The 23,817-nt window shown below is 38.5% G+C and overlaps 1 protein-coding gene across 1 annotated transcript; it reads left to right on the top strand.

Annotated features, from left to right (window-relative positions):
- The first annotated feature begins 12,572 nt into the window (after positions 1-12,572).
- On the top strand, positions 12,573-20,940 carry XPO6 (Exportin-6). Its single transcript, XM_051215707.1, has 3 exons — positions 12,573-12,690; positions 14,505-18,516; positions 19,392-20,940. Exon 2 carries the CDS (start codon positions 14,537-14,539, stop codon positions 18,494-18,496), a length of 3,960 nt encoding a protein of 1,319 aa, XP_051066238.1. The 5' UTR covers positions 12,573-12,690; positions 14,505-14,536; the 3' UTR covers positions 18,497-18,516; positions 19,392-20,940.
- Positions 20,941-23,817: the final 2,877 nt, after the last annotated feature.

Here is a 23,817-nt window from a genome sequence, read left to right as displayed (position 1 = left end):
TCTGATCTAATCTGGCTAGCGATTGCGGTTGATGTTGAGCACGGCGTTACCACACGTGATCTGGTGCGGATGCATGACCGAGTGCCTTCAGCTAGATGAGTCCACTAAAATATATGGTCAGCATCCAATGTCGAAAACTTACAGAGCTATTTATTTTGGGGATTTATTTACCGCTACAGATCACTCCCCCCCTAGTAGGGCAGTGACGACCCTAAGATGTGGCCAGCCAGAAGTTTCAACCCAACGAGTTTGTCGTTGGTAAACACTCTTCTGATAGCTTATCAAGTGTAGCAGCGTCTGGTCGTCTTTCCTTACTATATAGGACCGAGGTACAACATAGTTACAACGAAAATTTCGACTCTTCGTAAACTGCATCGTTCTTTTCCAGCCGTCCTGGAAAAGAAAAAAGAAAGTGTAAGTGCATGTCGAAATACACTCGTATGTGCGTAAAAACACAATATCGGCGAAAAATTGGAAAATATACTCAAGCACACGTAATAGCGTTAAAAAATGTTTTTTTGTTTTGTTTTTTTAAATAAAAATAAAAATATATAAGCATATTAAAATCGTCTTTTTTTAAAAAATTATATATCGTTAAAAGAAAGATCGAGATAATATAAAAATCTCGAGTAGTTCCTTACGTGCAGTAGTCGTTTAAATGTTCTGGAAATCTTACTCTTCTTCCAGAACGCGTCGTTTTAGGTATATTTTCAGATACATTCGAAGTATCATCGCTAGTGTTGGTTGTCGGTTGAGGAATTATGAGTGGAGTCGTATCGTTCGATTGTACCGAAGGAAAATCGACGTGGATAGGATTTCCTTCTAAATACGCTGCTTTTAAGCGATCTATGCTGATGCTATCGTTTGTTCCGTTCTTATCGACTATATAGTACTTCGGTTCGCGTTGAAGAACTTTGAAAGGTCCTTCGAATGCTGATTCGAAAGGTCGTCGATGCGAGTCTCGACGAATGAAAACGTGTGTACTATATCGTAAGTCAGGTTGAACGAAAACATCAGTTGATTGAGGTCGAGTGAAAGCAGGTTTAACTGAACGCATTGCGTTTGTAAGCCTGTTCGTGTAGGAGGTTAGATCCATGTTCATTGAAGAGGACGAAGGATCCACGAATTCTCCTGGAAGTCGAAGTGTCGTTCCATAAACCAGTTGAGCCGCAGTGTATCCAATGTCAGCTTTCACTGCATTGCGGATACCTAGTAAGACGAGTGGAAGAGCGTCGGTCCACTGTGAAACGTTTGCAGCTGATAGTGAAGCTTTTAGTTGTCGGTGAAAACGTTCTACCAACCCGTTTGCTTGTGGATGGTAGGCGGTCGTTCGGAAGCGAGTGATTCCTAAAAGTGTGGTCAGACGACGGAAAAGTTCAGATTCAAACTGAAGTCCGCGGTCTGTGGTGATGGTTGAAGGGCAGCCGAAGTTTGCTACCCATCGTTCAACGAAGGTGCGGGCCACTGTTTCAGCAGCGATGTCCTTAATAGGTACTGCTTCTGGCCATCGAGTGAAACGGTCTACGCAGGTTAAGAGATAAGAGTATCCATTTGAATCTGGTAAAGGTCCTACCAAATCCAGATGGACATGGTCGAAACGAGCATCGGGAGTTTTAAATGAGCCTAAAGGACATTTATTGTGTCTGATAACCTTAGATTTTTGGCAGCTTACACAGGAGCGTGCCCACTCCCTCACGTCTTTATTCATTCCAGGCCAGCAAAACCGTTCTGCTATAAGCTTGATGGTTGCACGGACGCCTGGATGCGAAAGTTTGTGCAATGTATTGAAGACATTGCGTCGATAATGTTTCGGCACGATTGGGCGATTCCTACCTGTAGATGTGTCACAAAGTAGAATTTCCTTACCTGTTCCCATCTGTTTGATGCGTAGTTTAAGTGTTGTGGACGATAACTCGTGCTGAAGATCACTGTCTTCTTTTTGAAGCTCGGCGAGTTTAAGAAGGTCGATTCCTTGGAAACTGTTCAAGGAAGTTATGCGAGATAAAGCGTCTGCAACTACATTGTTTGCTCCAGAGATGTGTTGAATGTCTGAAGTAAACTGCGAAACGTAGTCCAGTTGTCGAGACTCACGGGGGAGTACTTGTCAGAAGGAAAGCTTAACGAGAAAGTGAGCGGTTTATGGTCGGTGAAAAGAGTGAATTCACGGCCTTCGATATAGTGTTGGAAATGCCGTACAGCACAATACATAGCTAGGAGTTCCCTACCGAATGTGCTGTACCTCGATTCGGTGTCTAGCAACCTTCTAGAGAAAAATGACAAGGGTTGCCAAGAGTTGTTAACCCATTGTTGTAAGACGCCTCCGATTGCCGAGTCCGATGCGTCTACTGCGATACTAATGGGTGCTTCGGTGTCCTGATGTCCGAGCATTGTCGCTTTAGCGATCAGTTCCTTAACTGTGGAGAATGCTTTTCGTGCGGTGTCGTCCAAATTAATGGATTTCGCATTTCCACGAAGTTGGTCGGTCAGAGGTTTCATCAGTAGTGCACATTTGGGTATGAAACGTCTATAGAAACTTACGAGGCCGTTAAACGTGCGTAATCGCTTGACGGTGGTCGGTTCTGGGTGATCCAGAATGGCCGCCACTTTGGTCCTAAGAGGTCGAATGCCTTGAGCATCGATAGTGTGTCCCAGAAAGTCTGACGAGTCGGTTCCGAATTGGCATTTCTGAACGTTTACAGTAATGCCATGTTTTTGTAATCGTTCGAAAACAAGATCCAGATGCTTGAGATGTGTTTCTCTGTCCGGACTTGCGATTAGACAGTCATCAACATACGCGTGTACGAAGTTGAGACCTTGAAAAACGTCGTCTATGAATCTTTGGAATGTTTGAGCAGCATTCCTTAGACCGAAAGGCATTCGCAAAAATTCATAGAGTCCGAAAGGAGTTATGATAGCTGTTTTCGGTATGTCGTCAGTAGCCATAGGGATTTGGTTATACGCTTTAACCAAGTTGATTTTCGAAAAGACAGTTGTATCTTTCAAGGTAGCTGTCAAATCGTGAATGTGAGGCAACGAGTAACGATCGGGAATGGTTTTTGCATTCAATCGCCGATAGTCACCAGTTGGACGCCAATCGTTGCTGTCCTTTTTAGAGACCATGTGCAACGGAGATGCATATGCGCTGCTTGACGGTCGTATGATCCCTAAGTCTATCATGTGATCGAATTCGTTTTTCGCTAACCTTAGCTTTTCGGGAGCTAGTCGTCGTGCTTTAGAAAATACAGGTGGTCCTGTAGTCGTGATGTGATGTGTAACATTGCTGGTTACACACGGTAGTTTCGGTTGAGTTTGTTGTATCCCAGGGTACTTATCGAGTAGTGGTTGATAGAGTGGGTCTATCATATGTTTAACTGTGACTGGGGATAATTTGCAACCAGTAAAAGAAGTTACGCAAACGGATAAATTAGTGTTTCCGTCTACTAGCCTCCGTTTGCGCGTGTCGATGATCAGATTATGGTGTTGTAGAAGATCCATACCAATGATTGGCATAGAAACATCAGCAACAACGAAGATCCAGTGTATGGGTTTGCGTAAACCCACGTTAAGGTAAACGTACGTTTTGCCATACGTGGCGATCGGTTCTCCGTTTGCCGCCTGTAAGTTTAGGGTCGATTCGTGTAGTCGGTCGTTAGGATTTGCTGGGAGAACGCTAACTTCTGCGCCAGTGTCGACGAGGTAGCGAACTCTCGTTGTCACATCTGTGACGAATAACAGACGGCTTTGTTCGCCGGCTACGGTTGCCGTTAACGCGTGCCGGCTTGGTAGTTACCCGAGTTGTTTTTCGAATCAGTCGGTTTCGTGTTGGGAAAATTGCAGGGTTTTCTGCAGTTTCTGGAAAACTTTCCATACTGGTTATGATACCAACACCAGTCGGGGTTATCTGTCTCTCGTGGTCTAGAGACAGATCGCTTACGTGAAATGCTTCTACGTGGTGTGAGCGATCTCTTACGGTCGGTACGAAGACTAAGATAACGCGTGTGTGTGTGACATAAGTCGGTTATATCATTCTGAGTCGTGTGAGGCTTTTCTTTGACTGAAAATACCTCGGTAGTAGGTTTCGTAATTTCTAGAATACGGTCGGCAGATGCAGCCAGCTCGTCTAAGGCGTTGTTCTGAAACGAGACCAGAACTGCTTGCACCTGTTGGGGAAGTTTTGACAAGAAGAGTTGTTTGAATAGACCTTCGTCGAAAGTTCTTGGGCCTATAACCTCTCTCATCCGTTGCAACATGTCTGTCGCAGAACCGTGTTGCAGGTCGATGTTATTGAAGGGTTGATCTAACCTTTGTCGATCGGTTAGATCTCCTCGTTTAAGAATCGAGCGTTTTAAGATTTCGTAAGGATCGGAAACATCACTAGTAAACATACTAGGTGTTACGTACCTGTTGAATTCGCGCGGTAGTGCCTTGACTACTGCGAGGAATTGTGCACGTGTATCGATCACGCCGTGCTCGGAGAAGTCGGCTTCTGCGCAGCAAAACCAGGCTTCGATGTTGTCGGGCCAGAAAGGCATCAGTTGAAACGAAGGTGGGGACAAAGTCTTAAGCTTGAGTACTTTAGGTGTCTGTTCAGTCATGATGAAGTATGAAGTACGATAATGAACGAGGGGAAAATATATATATATCCAAGAAAAAACACGAAAAAAATCACAATGTTTTAAAAAAAAATAAAAAATAAGGCAATGATATATGAAAATCCCAAAAAGGAACAGACTCACAGTTGCAATTAGGTGTACCAGATCACGTCGGTCTCACCAATGATGATGTCACAGGTATTCAGTGTTTGACAACGCTTCTACCAGTAACATCTTCTAACATATTTCGTTTCCACCAAGAGAAATCAAAAGACAGAGTCGAGGAGATCGAAAGAGTATATTTGGCGATGACCAATATATCGGAATTCTCTGATCTAATCTGGCTAGCGATTGCGGTTGATGTTGAGCACGGCGTTACCACACGTGATCTGGTGCGGATGCATGACCGAGTGCCTTCAGCTAGATGAGTCCACTAAAATATATGGTCAGCATCCAATGTCGAAAACTTACAGGGCTATTTATTTTGGGGATTTATTTACCGCTACAACTGTAATCAAGTCGCCTCTAGTTCTGCGATATGACAACGGGAAAAGGTTCAGCTTGGCCAGTCGAGATTCATACGGAAGCTTCGCTATTCCGAGAACCAGCTTAGTTGCCGTTCTCTGAACCTTTTCCATAAGCTCACTGTCTTTTTTTAAGCAGGGGCTAGCCGCTTGTATGCAGTACTCAAGTTTAGGACGAACGAACACTGTATACAAAGTCAAAAACGTTTTAGCGTCTACATGACTAAAAGCTCTACGTATTGACCATAAGGTTCTAAAACCTTTGGCGGCTATTGCACGGCAGTGTGCAGTCGTCTTTAAGTCTTGACTAACGATAACCCCTAAGTCATTATATGTCTGGACGACAGGTAGCTCAGTGTTATTCATCGTGTATGTATCTGTGCCTTGATGACCGATATGCATCACAACACACTTGGAGTATTTATCGGCAACCGCCATGTTTGAGATCATTCAGATAACTTCTTCAGGTCATTTTGAAGTTCTAAGCTATCACTCTTACATCGTATCGTTCTCTATATCTTGACATCGTCAGCATATAGCAAGACCGATGATGATAGGAGACAAGGAAGGTCATTTACATACAAGAGGAATAGCACTGGCCCCAAAACTGTATCCTAGGGCACTCCACTAAGCACAGTTTCCCAGCTAGATAACTTTGAGTTCACCCTTACTCTTTGTTGACGCCCAACTAAGAAGTCTTTTATCCACATCAATAAATTGCCTCCAATCCCGACTTTTCTTAACTTATATTACAGCCGGTTGTGCGGAACTTTGTCAAAAGCTTTACTGAAATCAATGAAGGCGACGTCTACAGGTAGCTTTTGGTCCTTAAAAGCGCAGCAGCCTTCACGAGCCACTAATAAGTTAGTGAGACAAGAATAACCTATTCTGAAGCCGTGCTGCTTCTCCGAGAGGATCCGGTTTTTATCGAGATACTTAAACAGCTCCTTCCGAATAATCTTTTCTAAGATTTTAACGACCACACTAGTTAGGCTAAAGGGGTGGTAGTTCTCAGGTTCGTGTTTTGTATCTGTTTTGAAGACAGGACTTACTATGGCGTTTTTCCAGTCTTTCGGTAAACGACCCAGCTGAGAATTCTGTATTGTACCAAAAAGATAATATTGAATAAAGCCATTAATAATAATAATAAATAATAATAAAGGGCTTGCAACGAAGTTAGATAATTCCTTCAGTAGCCTAGGATGTAATTCATCGGGCCCCGAAGATTTACCTATGTCAAGCTTATTTAGCAGGTCAAAGACATCGAGTTCTTTAATGGTCACGCTATCCAGTGTATGTATGGGGAGATCTGTATACGCTGAAAATATTCATTAGGTTTCATTAAACTAATATTTAGTACCTCTTCTAGAAACACTAACGATCTCAACCCTGAGTAAAAGAGGAGTGTTAAGCACGGAGTCGGCAACACCGTCCGATAGAAAAAATTCTTGCTAAAATACGCCAACCAGACTGAACAAATCACACCATTTATACTCTGCCCCCGAGTTCAAAGAAGAATTATGACGCCTCAGGATGAAAGTTGAAATTCTTCACACGTCACAACGTCGATGCCAATTCTAACAACCAGAGCAACAACTTTAGTAGGCACATGGAATGTTCGGACAATGTGGGGGCCTGGGAGGACCAGTCAAATAGTAACAAAAGTGAAGAGACAAAACTTGGCAGTACTCGAAATCAATGAAACGCATTAGGCACAAGCTGGATGGCAAAGGCTAGATAAGGGAGGAATGCAGTTGTACTCCGGTCACGAAGAGGAAAATGCTCCACACACCCGGGGGAATCGCTCTAATGATGTACAAAGTAGCACGAAATGCACTTGTAGGATGGGAATCTCACGGATCTAGAATCATCAAAGCATCATTCAAAACAAGGAAGGAGCGGATCACAATGAATATTATCCAATGTTATGCACCCACCAAGGATAGCAATGACAACGATAAAGTTCAATTTTACGAGACACTGCAATCGTTCAGGGAGAAGTTCTCAGGAAAGGTCCTGACCATCCTGATGGAAGATGTAAACGCCAAAGTCGGAATGGATAACACTGGGTGTGAAGATATCACGAGAAGACATGGACTGACGGAGAGAAAAGAATGAAAATGTGGGGAGATCTTCAAATTTATATGCATTCAACAAAATGGTTATAGGTGACACAATATTCCCCGAAAAACGCATACACAAAGCTATGTGGGTCTCACCGGATCACATTACGGATAATCAGACCGATCATATTTGCATCAGTAAAATATTCACAAGGCCAATGTGTGACGTGAGAACCAGGAGACAAGCTGACAGAGCTTTAGATCATCACCTGTTGGTTGCCAAGATGAAAATGAAGCTAAAGAAGCATTAGACTACTGGACAAACAACATTGCAATGTTTCAATACAGCCTCCCTTCGAGCTACTGACGAACTCAACGAATTCAAGATAACTCTCAACAAGAGTTTAAAGCTTTATAGGATCAATTCTCAGAAGAAACTGCTATGGAGGATAATTGAAAGAGGATTAAAGAAGCACTAATTTCAACGTGTCAGAAGGTTCTAGGTCACAAGAAGCATCATCATAGGGAACAGATCTCTATGGAAACCCTGGAGAAGATTCAAGAAAGGAAGAACATTGAGACAGTAATTAGCAACAACCGAACAAGAGCAAAAGAAATCTAGGCACAAGCCGAATACACCGAATCAAACAATCAAGTCAAGTGGAGCATTAGAAAGGACAATCAGAAATACGTGGAAGTGCCAACAACGCCAGTGGAAAAAGCTGCAAGAGAAGGAAGCTATATGACGCAACGAAGAAACTGACAAGCAAATATAGTAAACCACAAGGACTGGTCAAGGACAAGAAAGGCAAGACAATCACCGAGATTCAGGAGCAGAGGAACAGACGGATGGGATATCTTGAGGAACTCCTGAATAGATTAGATCCACTGAATCCACCAGACATCGGAGCAGCACCTAAAGACCTTTCAACAGATGTCACCCCCACCAACGACGCAAGAAATCAGGATGGTTATCAGGTAAATCAAGAGTGGGAAAACAAAGGGACCTGACAATAAACCAGTTGAAGCTCTGAAGTCAGGCATAGAAGAAACTGCAAGTATGCTTCATGTTTTATTCAGGAAAATTCGGGTGGAAGAACAAGTGCCACCAACACACTCGAAAGAAGGACACCTCATCAAGATTCCAAAGTAAGGAGATCTGAGAGAATGTGAGAACTACAGAGAAATCACACTACTGTCAGCACCAGAAAAAGTTTTCAACAGAGTGCTGCTGAACCGGATGAAAGACGCAGTAGACGCTCAGCAGAACGGATTCCGTAGTGATCGGTCGTGCACAGGGAACATCGCGATACTACGGATCATCGTTGAACAATCAGCTGAGTGGAATTCGTCACTATACATCAAATTCATTGACTATAAGAAGGCGTTTGACAGTGTGGATAAGAGGATATTATGCAATCTTCTTTGTCACTATGTGCAACAGCTGCATTCCCACAATTGAAGAATATAAGGGACTCAAAACAACTGTCAACCAATATCAAAGTAACAATCTTCAATACGAACGTCAAGACAGTTCTACTGTAAGGAGCTGAAACTTGGAGAACTAGCACAACCATAATCAAAAAGTACAAATATTTATAAACAGTTGCCTACGCAAGATACCCAATGTCTTTTGGTCGGATACCATCAGCAACAGCCTCCTGTGGAAGAGCTTCGGGAGTTTTGCTTGAGCCCGGGGGACGATTTGTGTGTTTAATCACCTTAGATTTCCGGCACCTTACACAAAATCGCGCCCACTCCCCCACTTCTTTATTCATAACAGGCAAGATACGAGACTGATGGTTGCACGGACACCTGAATGAGATAGTTTGTGCAATGTATTGGGGATGTTGCATCGATAGGGTTTCGGCAAATTTAAAGGGTCCCTACCAATGAGTGTGCCATATTGCAAAGTTTCACTACCTGTCCTCTCTGTTTAATACATTGTTCCAGGGTTGGGAAAGATAACTCGTGTTGAATATCAGTGTATTCTTTTTGAAGCGGGGCGAGTTTAGGTAGGCCGATTCCATGTAAAATGTTCAAAGAAGTTAAGCGAGAGCGAGCGTCTGCAACTACATTGTTTACTCCAGAAATGTACTGCATTTCAGAAGTAAACTTCGAAATGTAGTCCAGTTGTCGAGATTCTTGAAGAAAATAGTTGTCTGAAAACAAGCTTAGAGTGAAAGTATGAAGCTAACTGTCGGTAAATGGGGTGCATTGTTGGCCTTTCACAGTGTTAAAAGTGCCGCAAAGCACAAAATGCGGCTTGGAGTTCCTTGCTGAAAGTGTTATGCCTTGATTCAGCATCTTGCATCCATCCCGTAAAGAATGCTAAAGGTTGCCAGATGTTGTTTACCCACTATTAAGGAACACCTACGACTGTCGAGTTGGATGTGTTTAACGCGTTACTATTGGTTGCCCTGATGCCATAGAGTGCGAGCATAGTTGCCTTTCAGATAAGTATCGTGTGGGGGTGCATTTTTGTGGTGTCATCCAGAGTTGTCTGTTGTGGGTCTGGTGGGGGACACAAACTCTAGTGTGAACCATCGATAAAAACTTATCAGCACGTCAAACTTGCGTAACGGCTTGACTGTGGTCGAATCTCGACAGACCGGGTTTGCTAAAACATTGTTTTGTAGAAAGCGAACACCTTAAAATCGATAGTGTGCCTGTAGGAAGCGATTTCCTACAGGTTTAATTCTGAGCTATTCCCTAGACCGTCGAATACAGAGTCTTGGTTTGGCCAAAGTCAGAACAAGCAAGCTATTTGACTAGATAAACTTTATCTGTTTCTAAAACATAAATTAACATCGTTAGTGTACAAACAAACAGTACGGTCTATTAACACAGGGAAAAACAGAGACAAATAACATACCGAACAGTAGCCAGAGAATAGGAAAAATGTGTCAACAAAGCAAATATTGCTTTACAATGAACACCAAACTGCGATTGGTTGATAAAGAGATACAGTCGCACAAGGTCAAAAGGAGTTAATGTGGTGGTGGGTGTTCCACTTTATTATCATTGAGTTCGTCTATCGATCACATTTTACAGTGTCCGAGGTGGACGGCACCGGTTGGACTTTATATACACTTACAGCAGTTCCATGCTTTCGAGTCATTAGAATACAATATTCGGTTACTCCAGCTAGAATTCTCTGTTTGACTTTCCAATCAAGCATTCATCAACTTATGGGTGCATAAAATTGAGACCTTAGAACGCGTCATCGATGAATCTTTGAAAACTTTGTGCAGCCTTTCTCAAACCAGAAAGCATATCAAGAATTTGTAAACCGAATGGAGTGGTGATAGCCGTTTTAGAAGTGTGGTTTTCAGTCAAAAGAATTTGGTTATACACGTTTATTAGATCGATTTTCAATAAAAAATTGTACCGCTTAGTAGTAGCTGTGAGGTCTTGAATGTGTAACAAAGGATAATGATCAGGCGTAGTTTTTGTATTTAGTTGCCGATAGTCACTAGCTGCACGCCGATCGTCACTGTCCTTCTTAGAGGCTACGTGCAAAAAAACATCCCCTTGAAATATTTGATTGTCGGATAATTCTCAGTTCTATCACACGTTCAAATTCATTTTCGGCCAAGCCTAGCTTTTCAAGAGCTAGTTGGTGTTTTGTTAAGTTCAGGGTACCTGTTGAGTTCCTGTTAGAGGAATGGATCGGCTATTGGCTTAAAAGTGACTAGGCATAACCTATGACCTGAAAATCCAGTTCTACAAGCAGGCAATCAAGTATTTACGTCTCCTAATTTCGGTTTACCTGTGTCGATAAGCAGATTATGGAAATGTGTGGAAGCCACACTAATGTTTGCCACAAAATCTTCTGTAACAACGAAAGTCCAGTGAATGGGTTTCCGTAAACCTGTGTTAGGATGAACATCTTTCTCCTCATGAGCAGTGATCGGTTTTTTATTCGGTACCAGTAAGTTGGAGACCGGTTATTGTAGACGGTCAATATTATTCATGGAGAAAACGTCTAAATTTGTGCCGGTGTCTATTAGATGGCGAACGTTCGTTATCGTATTAGTGTTATATAATAGACGGCTATGTTGTCCCGCTGCCACTAAAGCATGCCGGCGAGCAAGTTTCCCGAAACTTTCGTTGCGGCAAAACGTTTAGGGTTTGAAAAATTGTAGGATGTCCTGAGACTTCTATACTATTTGTGATGCAATGCAAATCGGGGTTATCTGTCTCGTAGTCTGAAGATAGATATTCTCAGTGACGGGCTTCTTTGTGATGTTTTGGTGCGTCTGCGATTATGATGAATATCAAGATAACGAGTGAGAGTATGACAGAGATCTGTGATGTAATTTCAGGCCATATGAAGCTTTCCTTCTGCAGAACAAGCCTCGGTATTGGAGGTCTTGGAGATCTTCAGAATCGAATCGGCAGATTTAACGAGTTTGCCTAAAGCGTTATTTTGGAATGAACCGAGAACCAATTGAACCTGTTGGGGGATCTTAGATAAGAAGTGTTGTGTAAAAGGCCTTTATCGAAAGGCCGTTGACCAATGACCTCCAGCACACTTAGCAACATTTTCGTTGCTAAGCCACGTTGCAATTTTATTTTGTAGAAGAGCTGGTCTGACTTTTGGCGATCGGTTCGATCTTCCCGTTCAAGCATAGCCATTTTCGAAGTATTTTAAGATTTGAAAACATCACTAGTAAGCATATTAGGTGCAACTTGCCCGTTAATGTCGCGAAACAGTCCAATCACTACTGAGGGGAATTGTTTGCGTGGGTCTATAACGCCGTGCCCGTGAAAGTTTCTGGTCAGCGGAACCAAGCTTCGATATCATCGGCTCTGAATGCCATAAATTGAAAGGCGGGGGTGTAACAGACTTTTCTTGAACAGATTGAGTGTCTGTTCCGTCATTATGAGGATAAAATATATAAGTGACTGAATGAGTTCGGCGACATATCTGGAAGGTTACCGGTATGTCAAGAAGCGTTTGCTTCAGTCTTGCTAGGAGTCGCATGGTGTACATAGCACAGTGCACCTACTCATGATCTGGTGTGAGTACGCGACTGAACGCCTCCAGCTAGGGTGCGTCTGGTAAAACTAGTGAGGTCACTTTCAATGTGGAAGGCTTACAGTATTAATTGTGTCGGTAAATTGTTCGCTGATACGCTTTCAGCTATAGAAAGACAAAGTGATTTGGAGGCATGAGCGCCTTATACAGGAAGATTCAAAACAATTAAGTTGGAAACATTCAATGCACCGCTAACAGAAATATAACCCAGTATAGAGGCTACTTTGTCTGGTCCCTATTGGGTGCATCGATCTATGTTTCATAATGAGCCCAATTATACTGTCAAACCCCTATTACTAGTGTTCAGCCCGAAACTCTATCTGAAAAGATTACAATTTACAATTTTCGGATCAGACAATATTACATAAAAATCTTGGACAAGTCCCTACTTAAGAGCGTTGGTCATCTACCCTACTGTACTACTGCGTAAGGAGCATCTTATGTTTAGTGCGGTACTTCTGATTTTGGTGAGTGGTTCAAGGTCGGTTTGGGATCAGCTACTGCTGAGCTAGCTTTCCATTGGATCTCACTAGAATTGAATTACTGCTTTTACTTATGGAGTCTTACACAGTCTTATTTTTAAGATTGGTTACACATGCATTTGGAGAAGATTTGTGTTATTAAACAAGAATATAAGATGCATATACCGTACAAAAGACAATGCCTATTATATATATATATATATATATATATATATATATATATATATATATATGGTGTATCTCAATCAATGAAGGTCAAAGTATTTTAAGAATCTTAGGATATTGTCCGAATCCTTTCCACTTGGCTTAACAGTCTTGTAGAGAAATGCCAGTGATTTCCCACGTTTTCCAGTTAGATTCAGGTAAACGCACCTATAAGTAATAGTATGGTATGTATTCCGAACGAAAGACATGTTGGAGACCGAGACTTCATTCCTGGTTATTTGCTTAAAGAATTAACTACCCTTATAATTTAGAAAACAATAAAGTTTTTACCATACAGCTGCGCGCTTATTGGAGTTCGAAGTCACTGAATTTAGTTTATCAAAACTTAGAACAAATAGAGAGACTGGGAAACAGCTAGAAAAAAGACGCTCTATTCCACGGCCATCATAGTATTGTGTGGGACAATCTAGAAAACTTAGTGTAAGCTCTGCGGCAATAAATACGCTCTACACTAGAATTGTAAAAATATTGACCTCGTTTACATTTTAAGGAATTCCCGAACTGTTAAGGATTGAAACCCTCAACATACAAAGCCAGGAAATTGTCCCCAGTATTTTCAGTGAGTAATCATACTAGGGTTACCTAGTTTTCTAAACATTTAAGGTGATAGTTTAGTGTCCCTTGTACTCATCATGTTTTAAGCAAGAAAACAGTAAATTTCTTGACAGGATATATATTTAGCTTACAGCTCCGAATGCCCTGGTACGGCCGAGGGTGGGAAGAGTCAACTCTCTCTCTCCAAATATTCTCACATGGTCAGTGACTGACTGACTTGTACAGCAACTGCCAGAGAAGTCCTACTCAATACCTCCTCAAAATCAAAAGGACGAAAAGCGAATGTCCGGCGCTTTAACCGGGTTGGTAGACACGGAGGGTCCACCTAGGGGAGTTGGAAAACCCTGACTCCAAACCAATGGTGCACATGGGTCCCAGCATCCGGAAGGAACAAATGGCGTATGAACCAACCGTTGACCGCCAGATACCATGGGACCGCATCTCCTGACGTCGCTCCACTGCCTTGTGTATCAGACCTTTAGGTCGAAGACTCCGAGTGTGATCCCATGAGAAAACCACATGCTTCGTTCTGGACACTGAGTAGTATCACAGCCCACACAAAAATCAAGTGACTTGTATAGCGCATATGTATTCGGTGGCCTTTTGTACCAATATTTATGTGTTCAAATAAAAAGTTGCATATAGTTTTTTAGTTCATTTTATCTATAAACATGTTTCGTAGTATTGACAAGAGGACAAATGTAGTATGTAGAAGCTCGCGAAATATTGTCAGGTTTCGGCAAAAGTACTTAACTTCATATATATGACTGCACTCTCCGAAAACTGCTCAAAAGAATTTTCAAAAACGAAAGAAAAATCTTACTAGCTTTTTATTTAACGTAATGGAGTCCATCTTTACACAGTTTTGTCCTCACTGTATAAAGTTTCATCATTTTTAGTACACCCTTCGGTAGCCAATTACTTAAGTCATCAGGGTTTAGATTTGCTCATTGAATTCTCCTGCCTTACAATAAGCGTTTAGTATCTTTATTTTCTATCTTTCGTTGGATTTTCCTTAGTGGCATCCATTCACGATTTTCTGATCTAATTTATGGCCTCAAATGAAGCTTCGATTGAGGATTTAACAAAATTGTTGGCGGAATTCCATGGTCCTTCAACCAGTCCAACTCGACGTCAGGAAATACAGATTTTATTAGTAAATTTTGAAAGTTCTCCTAATGCCTGGTATCATGCAATATGTTATTTATCCATGTCGAGAAACCAGTATGTTGTTCTCTATTGTCTAGGCGTTATTGAGACAACTATTATTCGTCAATGGTTACTTCTTTCAAAAGATGATAAGTTAAAAATGCGTTCATTTTTAAAAGATTATCTTCATGAAAACGTAATGGATCAACCTAACTTCCTATTAAAAAAGGCCTCAAAATTACTATCACTGACTGCTTGCTTTGATTGGCCTGATCAGTATACTGATTATATGGAGTTCCTCAAGTCTCATATCTTCATTGATTCATCTAACAATTCAACCAATCTCAGGACATCGTTGATGGGTTGGTATTGTCTCAAGTCTATGTATGAATCATTTTTAAATCCACCAGAAATGATAAGTTATTCAAAGAGGAATGAGCTTCAAAATTTTTTACGTAAAGAAACTACTACATTCTGTGGATTATTGTGTTCGTTTATTTCACATTTATGTGGCGATGTTGAGTGCGGAAACTTAATAAATCTATCGCAGTCTTATTTATTGAGACAAAATTCCCAGTTGAATCAAAATAGTCAGCATTCTCTTTGGCAACCACTTCTCATCTTTTTAGAGTCTTTAGCCAGTGATTGTCTAACAAATTCTGGGACTAAATGTTACACATTGACTGAATGTTTTGAGTGCTTACATGAAGTGTTAAAATTATGGCCTGGTCAACCTGATCTCTTGGTAGAAATTTTGATATTGATATTTCTTTTCTCATTGATAGGATCTCCTCAATGTTTATCAGCATGTGTTGAAGCAGAGGTAGCTCTTGCATTATCATCTCACGACTGTGATCTCCTCAGGTTTATTGGTTTGACTGCTTTGACTTGTTTACATGAGTTGGTTGAAAAACGAAACGTAGACAGTTTGATGACACATCAATCTAGCTTTGTCTTTCAGCTTATCACTTGTCATCTTAACCTAGCTAGTGGTCGTATTGTACTCAACAAGATTTCCACACAGAATGGTGGAAACAAGTTCAACAATAATAATCATGATATTTCTAGTGCTCTTGCAATGGATAGACAAAAACAGGCTAAATGCGACGATTATGAGATGAAGTTAGTCGAGATTATTCGTTGTATACTACCAAGTTGTCTTAAATTTGTTTATACAAATAATAATTTAGATAGCAAATTTTCAATGGATGGTTTAATCACATTTTTACAAGCGTTTCGTGAATTCACCTTTTTCACGTCAAATTTCGAAACATATTTATCTTGCATTAATATTTGGTCTAGCGTATTCGAATCTCTTCAGTTTTCTACGTATCAGTCATCTGATTGCTTACTATCTAATTCAAATGTACATAGAATACTCAGTGAATTCGGGAATGCTTTATTTTCTAGGCTTTTTTATAGTGAATCTTCGGCTTATTTAGATACATTGGATTATGATATATTCGAAAATGAAATGTTATGTGTGTCTTATCCCGCTAACAATGAGAATAGTTTGTTGTCCATTGTTTTCCCAGAGGAATTCCATACAAATAATTGCCAAAACAATGAACCGTGTGAATATGTAGTATTTATTCGTGAAAGTTTATCAACATTTCATCATTTAGTGTGTTTATTACCTCACGATTTTACTGTACTACTTTTTCAACGATTTCAATGCATTTTAAATGAATATACTTCACTGGTGAATTCAACTGGTCTATTGTCAGGTGTATTTAATTACCCCAAGGGTCAACCAGTCTATCGTGTCCATTGGATCTTAAGAGATTTTGCTTCAATTGTACAGGTGATTGGTTTTATGTCTGAAAAGTTTTGCTGTGAAAAATATCAAGAATGTGGTCAACAAATTCTACGTGCTCTTATGTATTGTTTACGTTTAAATAGTGTGATTTTTCCCGCTCTTCACAATATTAACGAGCGTCTTATACGACTGAGTTTTGTTGAAGTTATTGTTCAGGTATTTCTTGTGTGGCGTGCTTTAATCGTATCCGGTTCTATTGGATTTATTACAGACTGTATTAATTTGTCACATAATAAAATTTATCTCTCATCTACTGAATGTGAACATTTCTACTCAGAACTTATGGATATCTTTCAATCTTTCTTCAAACCACTTAAAGATACCACCTTGTCCTCCTCCTCCACTCTAATATCTTCAAGAATTATATATAGTTGTACTCAATTTTTCAACTGTTTATTTACGTCATCATTTCGTGATATACGTCCACCGAGCTCAATTATATTCAATGTAAATTCTAGGATTTTTGCCATATTTAACAGTATATTTGACTCTGTCTGTGAACAAAAGTGTCAAACATCCATCAATTATAATATATTGAACTCCTTGGTATCTTCATTTCTATTTTATTTAACTTCTGAAAATGAACCAACATCTCATTTATCTAACTATAATAATACTAATGATAAACAAAACAAATGGATCACCATACGGGATTCATTGCTTAATCGATTAATTGTACAATTATTTTTGCCTAATTTAAATCAGAACAATTTTGAAATTGCTCAAAAACAACATATTACATATTTAAGTCTACTTAATCATTCTATATTATCTCTTGAAAATGCTAAGAATTCCACTCGTCAACTTGTTTATACAATACTTATAAACTCAGGTCTAATGGATAATCTAGTCAATTGTTTATTGAATAAAATTTTAACAAATAACTCTTACTCAACAAATATGAATTCAGATTTAAAAATAAAACTTTGTACAGCTTATTTAATATTTTTAGCTACATTTGTTCGTATTTTATCAATTTCTAGTAATTCTTTATCATCAATACCACAATTAATTGGTCAAATTATTCATTCATTATGTACAACTTCATCATTAATGACTATATCAAATTCTTTTTCAGTTCATGTCATTGGTCCAATAATTGATATATTACTATTGATAACACATCAGAAAATATTTTTACCAATTTTAAAAGATACATTTGAGTTATGTATTTGTGTTTTTCTGCCTATCTTGTCAACGATTCCAAATGCAGTCTATACTGATGATGTACAAATTATACATCAATTAATAATGAATGCTTGTGCAAATAATAGTCAATTAATACAACAATTATTTGGATTAATATTTACCATTTTATCAAATAATTTTTCTTTCTTTTTTACTCGTAATAATTCTGACATAAATATTAGCCCAACTATTTCATCTTCAGTAATGAATAGATCAGTTATGTCACGTTATTCTTTAAATAATCCGGATATATTTCATCGAGTTATGTATATCTTTTCTGTTGTATTACATCCAGAACAAGTAAATTCTAGCTTGGTTAAATTTATTATTGAAAAACTAGTTCATTTGAATGCATCACATAAACTGTTTGATTTATATGATTTTAATAAATCATGGTTATCTGTATTTACTACATCTATATTCAATCTATTAATTGATAATAAACATAATTCATGTAAAGATACACTAACTGAAAGTGTATATTATTTTGCTGTTTCGTTTACACACTTATCTTGTCCTCAAAATAGTAACGATCCTAATAGAAATAACAATAGTTCTAATGATCATTGTACTATCAATAATAATAATAATAATAATAACGAACATCAATCTAATGGTTTATTTCACTTTGTGCAACATTTTCTTCCATCATATTTGAATACCGTAGGAAATTTAGACAATAGTCAACGTGACTCAATTTTATCCTGTTTCTATGATACAAATCAAAGGGAATTCTACACTAAAGATATTACAGTATTTAATCATTGCATAGAATTACTCGTTTACAATATACGATATTATCGTACCATTAATTTGGCGATGACAACAGTTTCACTGGCAAACTCTCATACGTAGATTTTCCATTGTATATCCCAGTAAGTTTTATTATTTCGAAGTATTTGGTTTGTGTATGATTATTGGTATGATAAAGCTCTCACATTTTTTTAGTTGCTTGTGACATTATTGTTTTTTGAAGTCGTACGTGTATACCAGGTATTAGAAAGTTACCTCAGCGATATATATATATATATATATATATATATATATATATATCCTTATTAGGAGTGAAGTACAGGCCCGTTCACTAACATATGAACCATCTCTTTTTAACAAAGCCAAATGATGCTAACCACTTTTCGTTTGTGAGTTGGGTGAAGATAACTAAAATATATGACCCTATAAGATGAGATTTGAGTTACAAACCATTGAATCACAGCTTTTTAACATAAACACAAAGCGAATAACTCGATAAGACTGAACTACCTCTGTTTCGCATGATTCCTAGTTGTATTCGTCCTATTAAGGTTTGGCCAAGTACGTAGTACAAATACCTCTTGTGAAAAGTGTAACTACTATTGTGGTGGACGCTCTTCACAAGATTCCTTCTAAGTAGTGTGTAGCGGAACGCGGCCTTGAATATGTCACAATCATCAGACGGCGTAAATAGTTTCAGTACATCAAAAGCACAGCGTAGGCAGAACACACCGCAAGATAGAAATGGATGGTCGGTTATATATATGCCGATTGTGCTAATCTACATTACTTCATGAAGCTGCATATGGTCACTAACTTTAATTGGTATTTAAAAATTGGTGAAACAATATTTACGATCTACAAAACATTTGTAATCCATTTATTTATTGGAATAGATCACTATTATAAATTGTCATAAGTTATTTTACTATACCATCTAATCCTCATCTCTGTTTTGTGTTTTTCTTCGTAACACACAATCTCTGGTATTCTTCAGTCATGGAGAATTACATTCACTTAGCCCTGTCAGTGAGTATACTATCGAATTTCTCTATTATTCATGTGCTGTTGATCACTAATCACTTGTTATTTGTTCTGTGAGTACAATATTGTTCAGTGTTTATGAGTTATCTTATTAATTTCTTTATTATTGAAAAGTTCAGTTTATAATCTTCACATTTTAATGCATTTCCTCGATACACCTACACACACACACACACACACACACTTCTAATTGTATTTTTCTACTGTTAGTTATTTACACGTTTTGTTTTTGACAAAAACGAAAAAATTTTGCCTTTGATTTTGTTTTACTCTGATCATATTTTTCTTTCTATTTAATCTTTATTTAATTATTATTGTTATCATTATTGTTACCATTATTATTATTATTATCGACCAATTTGGTTGTTTGTGTTTTCTTGTGACCTGAGTCTTGTAACATTGTTAGACAATTAGTCAAGTTGTTTGCTTATGTACTCAGTGAGGAAGACCATAACAGAAACAATAATTGCGTTTATACATTCTTTCTCCTTAATTCTGTATTTTATTATTTGTTTGTTTGTTTGATTATTTTTTTTCATTATATAAAATAATTTTTCATGAAACATTGTTTAGTTTCACTATTGTTGTTATTGTTTAACGATTATCTAGCATTCCATGTACATTTTGTTGCTTTGATAGTTTATTGAACGTAGTAATATTGATACGATTGACTGAGTGATTAGATGAGTTCTCACCATACATTATTTATTTATTTGAACACATAAATATTGGTACAAAAGGCCACCGAATACATATGCGCTATACAAGTCACTTGATTTTTGTGTGGGCTGTGATACTACTCAGTGTCCAGAACGAAGCATGTGGTTTTCTCATGGGATCACACTCGGAGTCTTCGACCTAAAGGTCTGATACACAAGGCAGTGGAGCGACGTCAGGAGATGCGGTCCCATGGTATCTGGTGGTCAACGGTTGGTTCATACGCCATTTGTTCCTTCCGGATGCTGGGACCCATGTGCACCATTGGTTTGGAGTCAGGGTTTTCCAACTCCCCTAGGTGGACCCTCCGTGTCTACCAACCCGGTTAAAGCGCCGGACATTCGCTTTTCGTCCTTTTGATTTTGAGGAGGTATTGAGTAGGACTTCTCTGGCAGTTGCTGTACAAGTCAGTCAGTCACTGACCATGTGAGAATATTTGGAGAGAGAGAGTTGACTCTTCCCACCCTCGGTCATATCAGGGCATTTGGGGGACACATCATACATAACAAATAAGTTGATAGATCTATTGAACAATAACCAGTGTCATGTTTCTCTTGCCTTAAATGATACAGGTTCGAATCTCATAGGCATCATTAATCCCCTTAAGATTTTAGGAATCGCTTACTGTGATAGAAATCAGCTAGCATGATATCTAAGTATAGTTGGATTTCCTCCTTACTATTCTCAACCACTTAATATCAGATAATAGATAAACATACTTAAACTGTCTAAATATAAATAACGATCCGAAGTGTACAATTCATCAATGAATCGTTCAACCGCCGTATTCAAAACTACAATAAAATAAAAATATATTGCAAGTTCACTTACATACTATCTGTGTATTTTTCTAAAAACTATCTGTTTAATGTAACTAAAACGTAGTTCACTTAATTTTGCGTTGAGTAATCCTAATTTTCCCGTACTCAGTTTGTTCCTTTCTATATGCTATAAAGGTAAGAACTTATCTTTCCTCACAATTGTTTAAATTAGATTTGAGAAGAAAAACAACAGAAAAGATACATCTGAATCTTACCAATAGAATGCCACAGCCTAAGCAAATGTAAGAGTTGACAGTATTGTAGACAGTCTATTGTCTGTAAAACACTCTCATTGTGATATATAGGAGAAATTCTAAAATCGAATTTTTCGGCTGTCATTAAACATTTAAAATTCATGAAACCTCATTATAACATAATTAGTCAAGTAAATCAGTCAAATATAGTTATCCATTTTGTCATACAAACTAAAACAATACTATAATCATACTCAGTAATCTAATAGTTGTAATTTAATTGTTTGCACCGCTGAGCCACTACTTCAGCACAGAGACCGGAAACATTGTGGTTTTGTATTTTTTGAACTAGATGATTCAGTTGAGAAACTTTCATTATCGTACTTGACTACATCATCAGTGCCCACTTCATGCAGATGTGAGCTTTTCAGTTGTCCCATAAATGTTATATCAGTTCGCTGTACTTCCCATTTTTATAATTGGTTGTCTTAGTAGGTTTAATTTTATTCATTGACCTTTTTCGATTGATAGATTGTATCTACTTCGATGGGTTTTAAACTATATTACAGGCTGTGAGCAGCTACAGAAACCTAGCGAAATAAAATAAACTCATTATATTCCGCTCATATCTTTGTTTCATTTTCGTTTCAAGACAATAAAGGGTATCGTGTATATGAAACTAAAATTTAATTCGATTTTAACTTTTCAGTAATGAAAGACTTTGTACGCAAAGTAGTATACCATGGACTGCCAAAGTAGCGACTTGATTATTATTGTTAACAGAGTTCTGTCAAGTGATATGAATTAATAGTACAATATATTTTGTGTTGAACAGTTGAGAATATCACAAAAGAATAAATTCATTCAGCTTTATATTCTGTTAATCAGTTACAAACTTGAGGAGTATGTTGAACTTCAAAATATCACACGATCTCGTTTAAATTCCAGCCAACAATATTACAGCTAAATACATTAGTACTCAGCTAATCACTAATGTTTCGTCGTAAATCCTGATAATGCCCATGAATCATTTACTGAATACGGCAATTCATAATGACGATTTACTAACCATATGAAATATTAGTAATTATCCAGTCACAGAAACATCTTGGTGTTTTGTGTTGAAAAAAAGTCTTTGTTTGAGTAATCCTAGTTAATCCCCTTCATAACCTTTTTTTCACAATTAATTCTGTCATATATGTATGTATATGATTTTTATTTCCTGTATTTCTAAAAGAAGGTAAATTGCATTACGCAGATTTTAGTTTTTAGATAGCCATTTCTTCACGTGAACCAACCAAAAATGGAAATAAACCATGAGACAATTTCATCTTTTCAAGAAGTTCTACAAATAGTAACATGTGACCACCAAATAATTAGTTCTTGTTGAGATTTAAGTTATTTAATAACATAAACACTAAATAAAGGAAAATCCATCTAGATTTAGAGTTTTTGTGAAACAATAAGTTACAGTTTTGATAGTTTAGGGGATCAAAAGTTAACAGTCGAAACTTGAACCTTCAAATTTACTTTTAATAAATACTCATAAGTTGTTGTCTAAGCTAATTTTTTAGGCAGGGATATTTTTGCACAGCTGCTACCTACCTAACTCCTCCTGTAGCTCTTCTAGAGTTACTGCCGGTCCCGAGCCCGCGTAAAGGAGAAGGGTTGGGCATGGGGTCAGCGACCCCATTCTGTAGAAAACAAACTCGCTAAAAAAGAACGCTGACCAGAAAAAAATAATTCAAACCATTTAAACTCTGCCCTGGGAGTTAGAAGGTCTTCATTTAGAAGAATTATGACGCTTCATGGTGAAAGCCGAGTTCCTTCGGAATCCACGAGACCGATGACCCTTCTAACAACCAGAGCAAAACTTTTTATAGGTACATGGAACGTCCGATCAATGTGGGAGACCAGGAAGACCAGTCAAATAGCAAAGGAAATGAGGAGATACAACTTGGCAGTACTGGGAATCAGCGAAACCCATTGGACCCAAGCTGGGCAGCGAGGGCTTAATACGGGAGAGATGCTACTATACTGCGGTCATGAAGAGGGAAATGCTCCACACACTCAGGGAGTTGCTCTAATGCTGTCCAGAGTAGCACGAAATGCACTAGTAGGATGGGAATCTCATGGATCCGGAATCATCAAAGCATCATTCAAAACAAAGAAGGAGGGGATCTTAATGAATATTATCCAGTGTTATGCACCCACCAATGATAGCAACGACGACATTAAAGATCAATTCTACGAGCGGCTACAGTCAATCATAGAGAAGTGCCCAAGAAAGGACTTCACCATTCTGATGGGAGATCTAAACGCCAAAGTTGGAATAGACAACACCGGATATGAAGATACCATGGGACGACATGGATTGACTGGGAGAGAGAAACGAAAATGGGGAAAGATTTGCAAATCTGTGTGCATTCAGCAAATCGGTCATAGGAGGCACAATATTTCCACACAAACGTATACACAAGGCTACATGAATCTCACCGGACCACACTAAAGAGAACCAGATAGATCATATTTGCATTAATAAAAAGTTCCGAAGAACAATGGAAGATGTAAGAACCAGGAGAGGAGCTGACATAGCTTCAGATCACCACCTAGTTGTGGCCAATTTAAAACTGAAGCTAAAGAAGAA

This window comes from Schistosoma haematobium, chromosome 4 (assembly GCF_000699445.3).
Source record: "Schistosoma haematobium chromosome 4, whole genome shotgun sequence".
In the NCBI taxonomy this organism is placed as follows: Eukaryota; Metazoa; Platyhelminthes; class Trematoda; order Strigeidida; family Schistosomatidae; genus Schistosoma; species Schistosoma haematobium.
Note: the sequence above shows the minus strand (reverse complement) of the source record. Positions and strands in the feature narration are given on the sequence as shown.

Coding starts and splice junctions, on each gene's coding strand:
- XPO6 (XM_051215707.1), top strand. CDS start 14,537: ATGGCCTCAAATGAAGCTTCGATTGAGGATTTAACAAAATTGTTGGCG.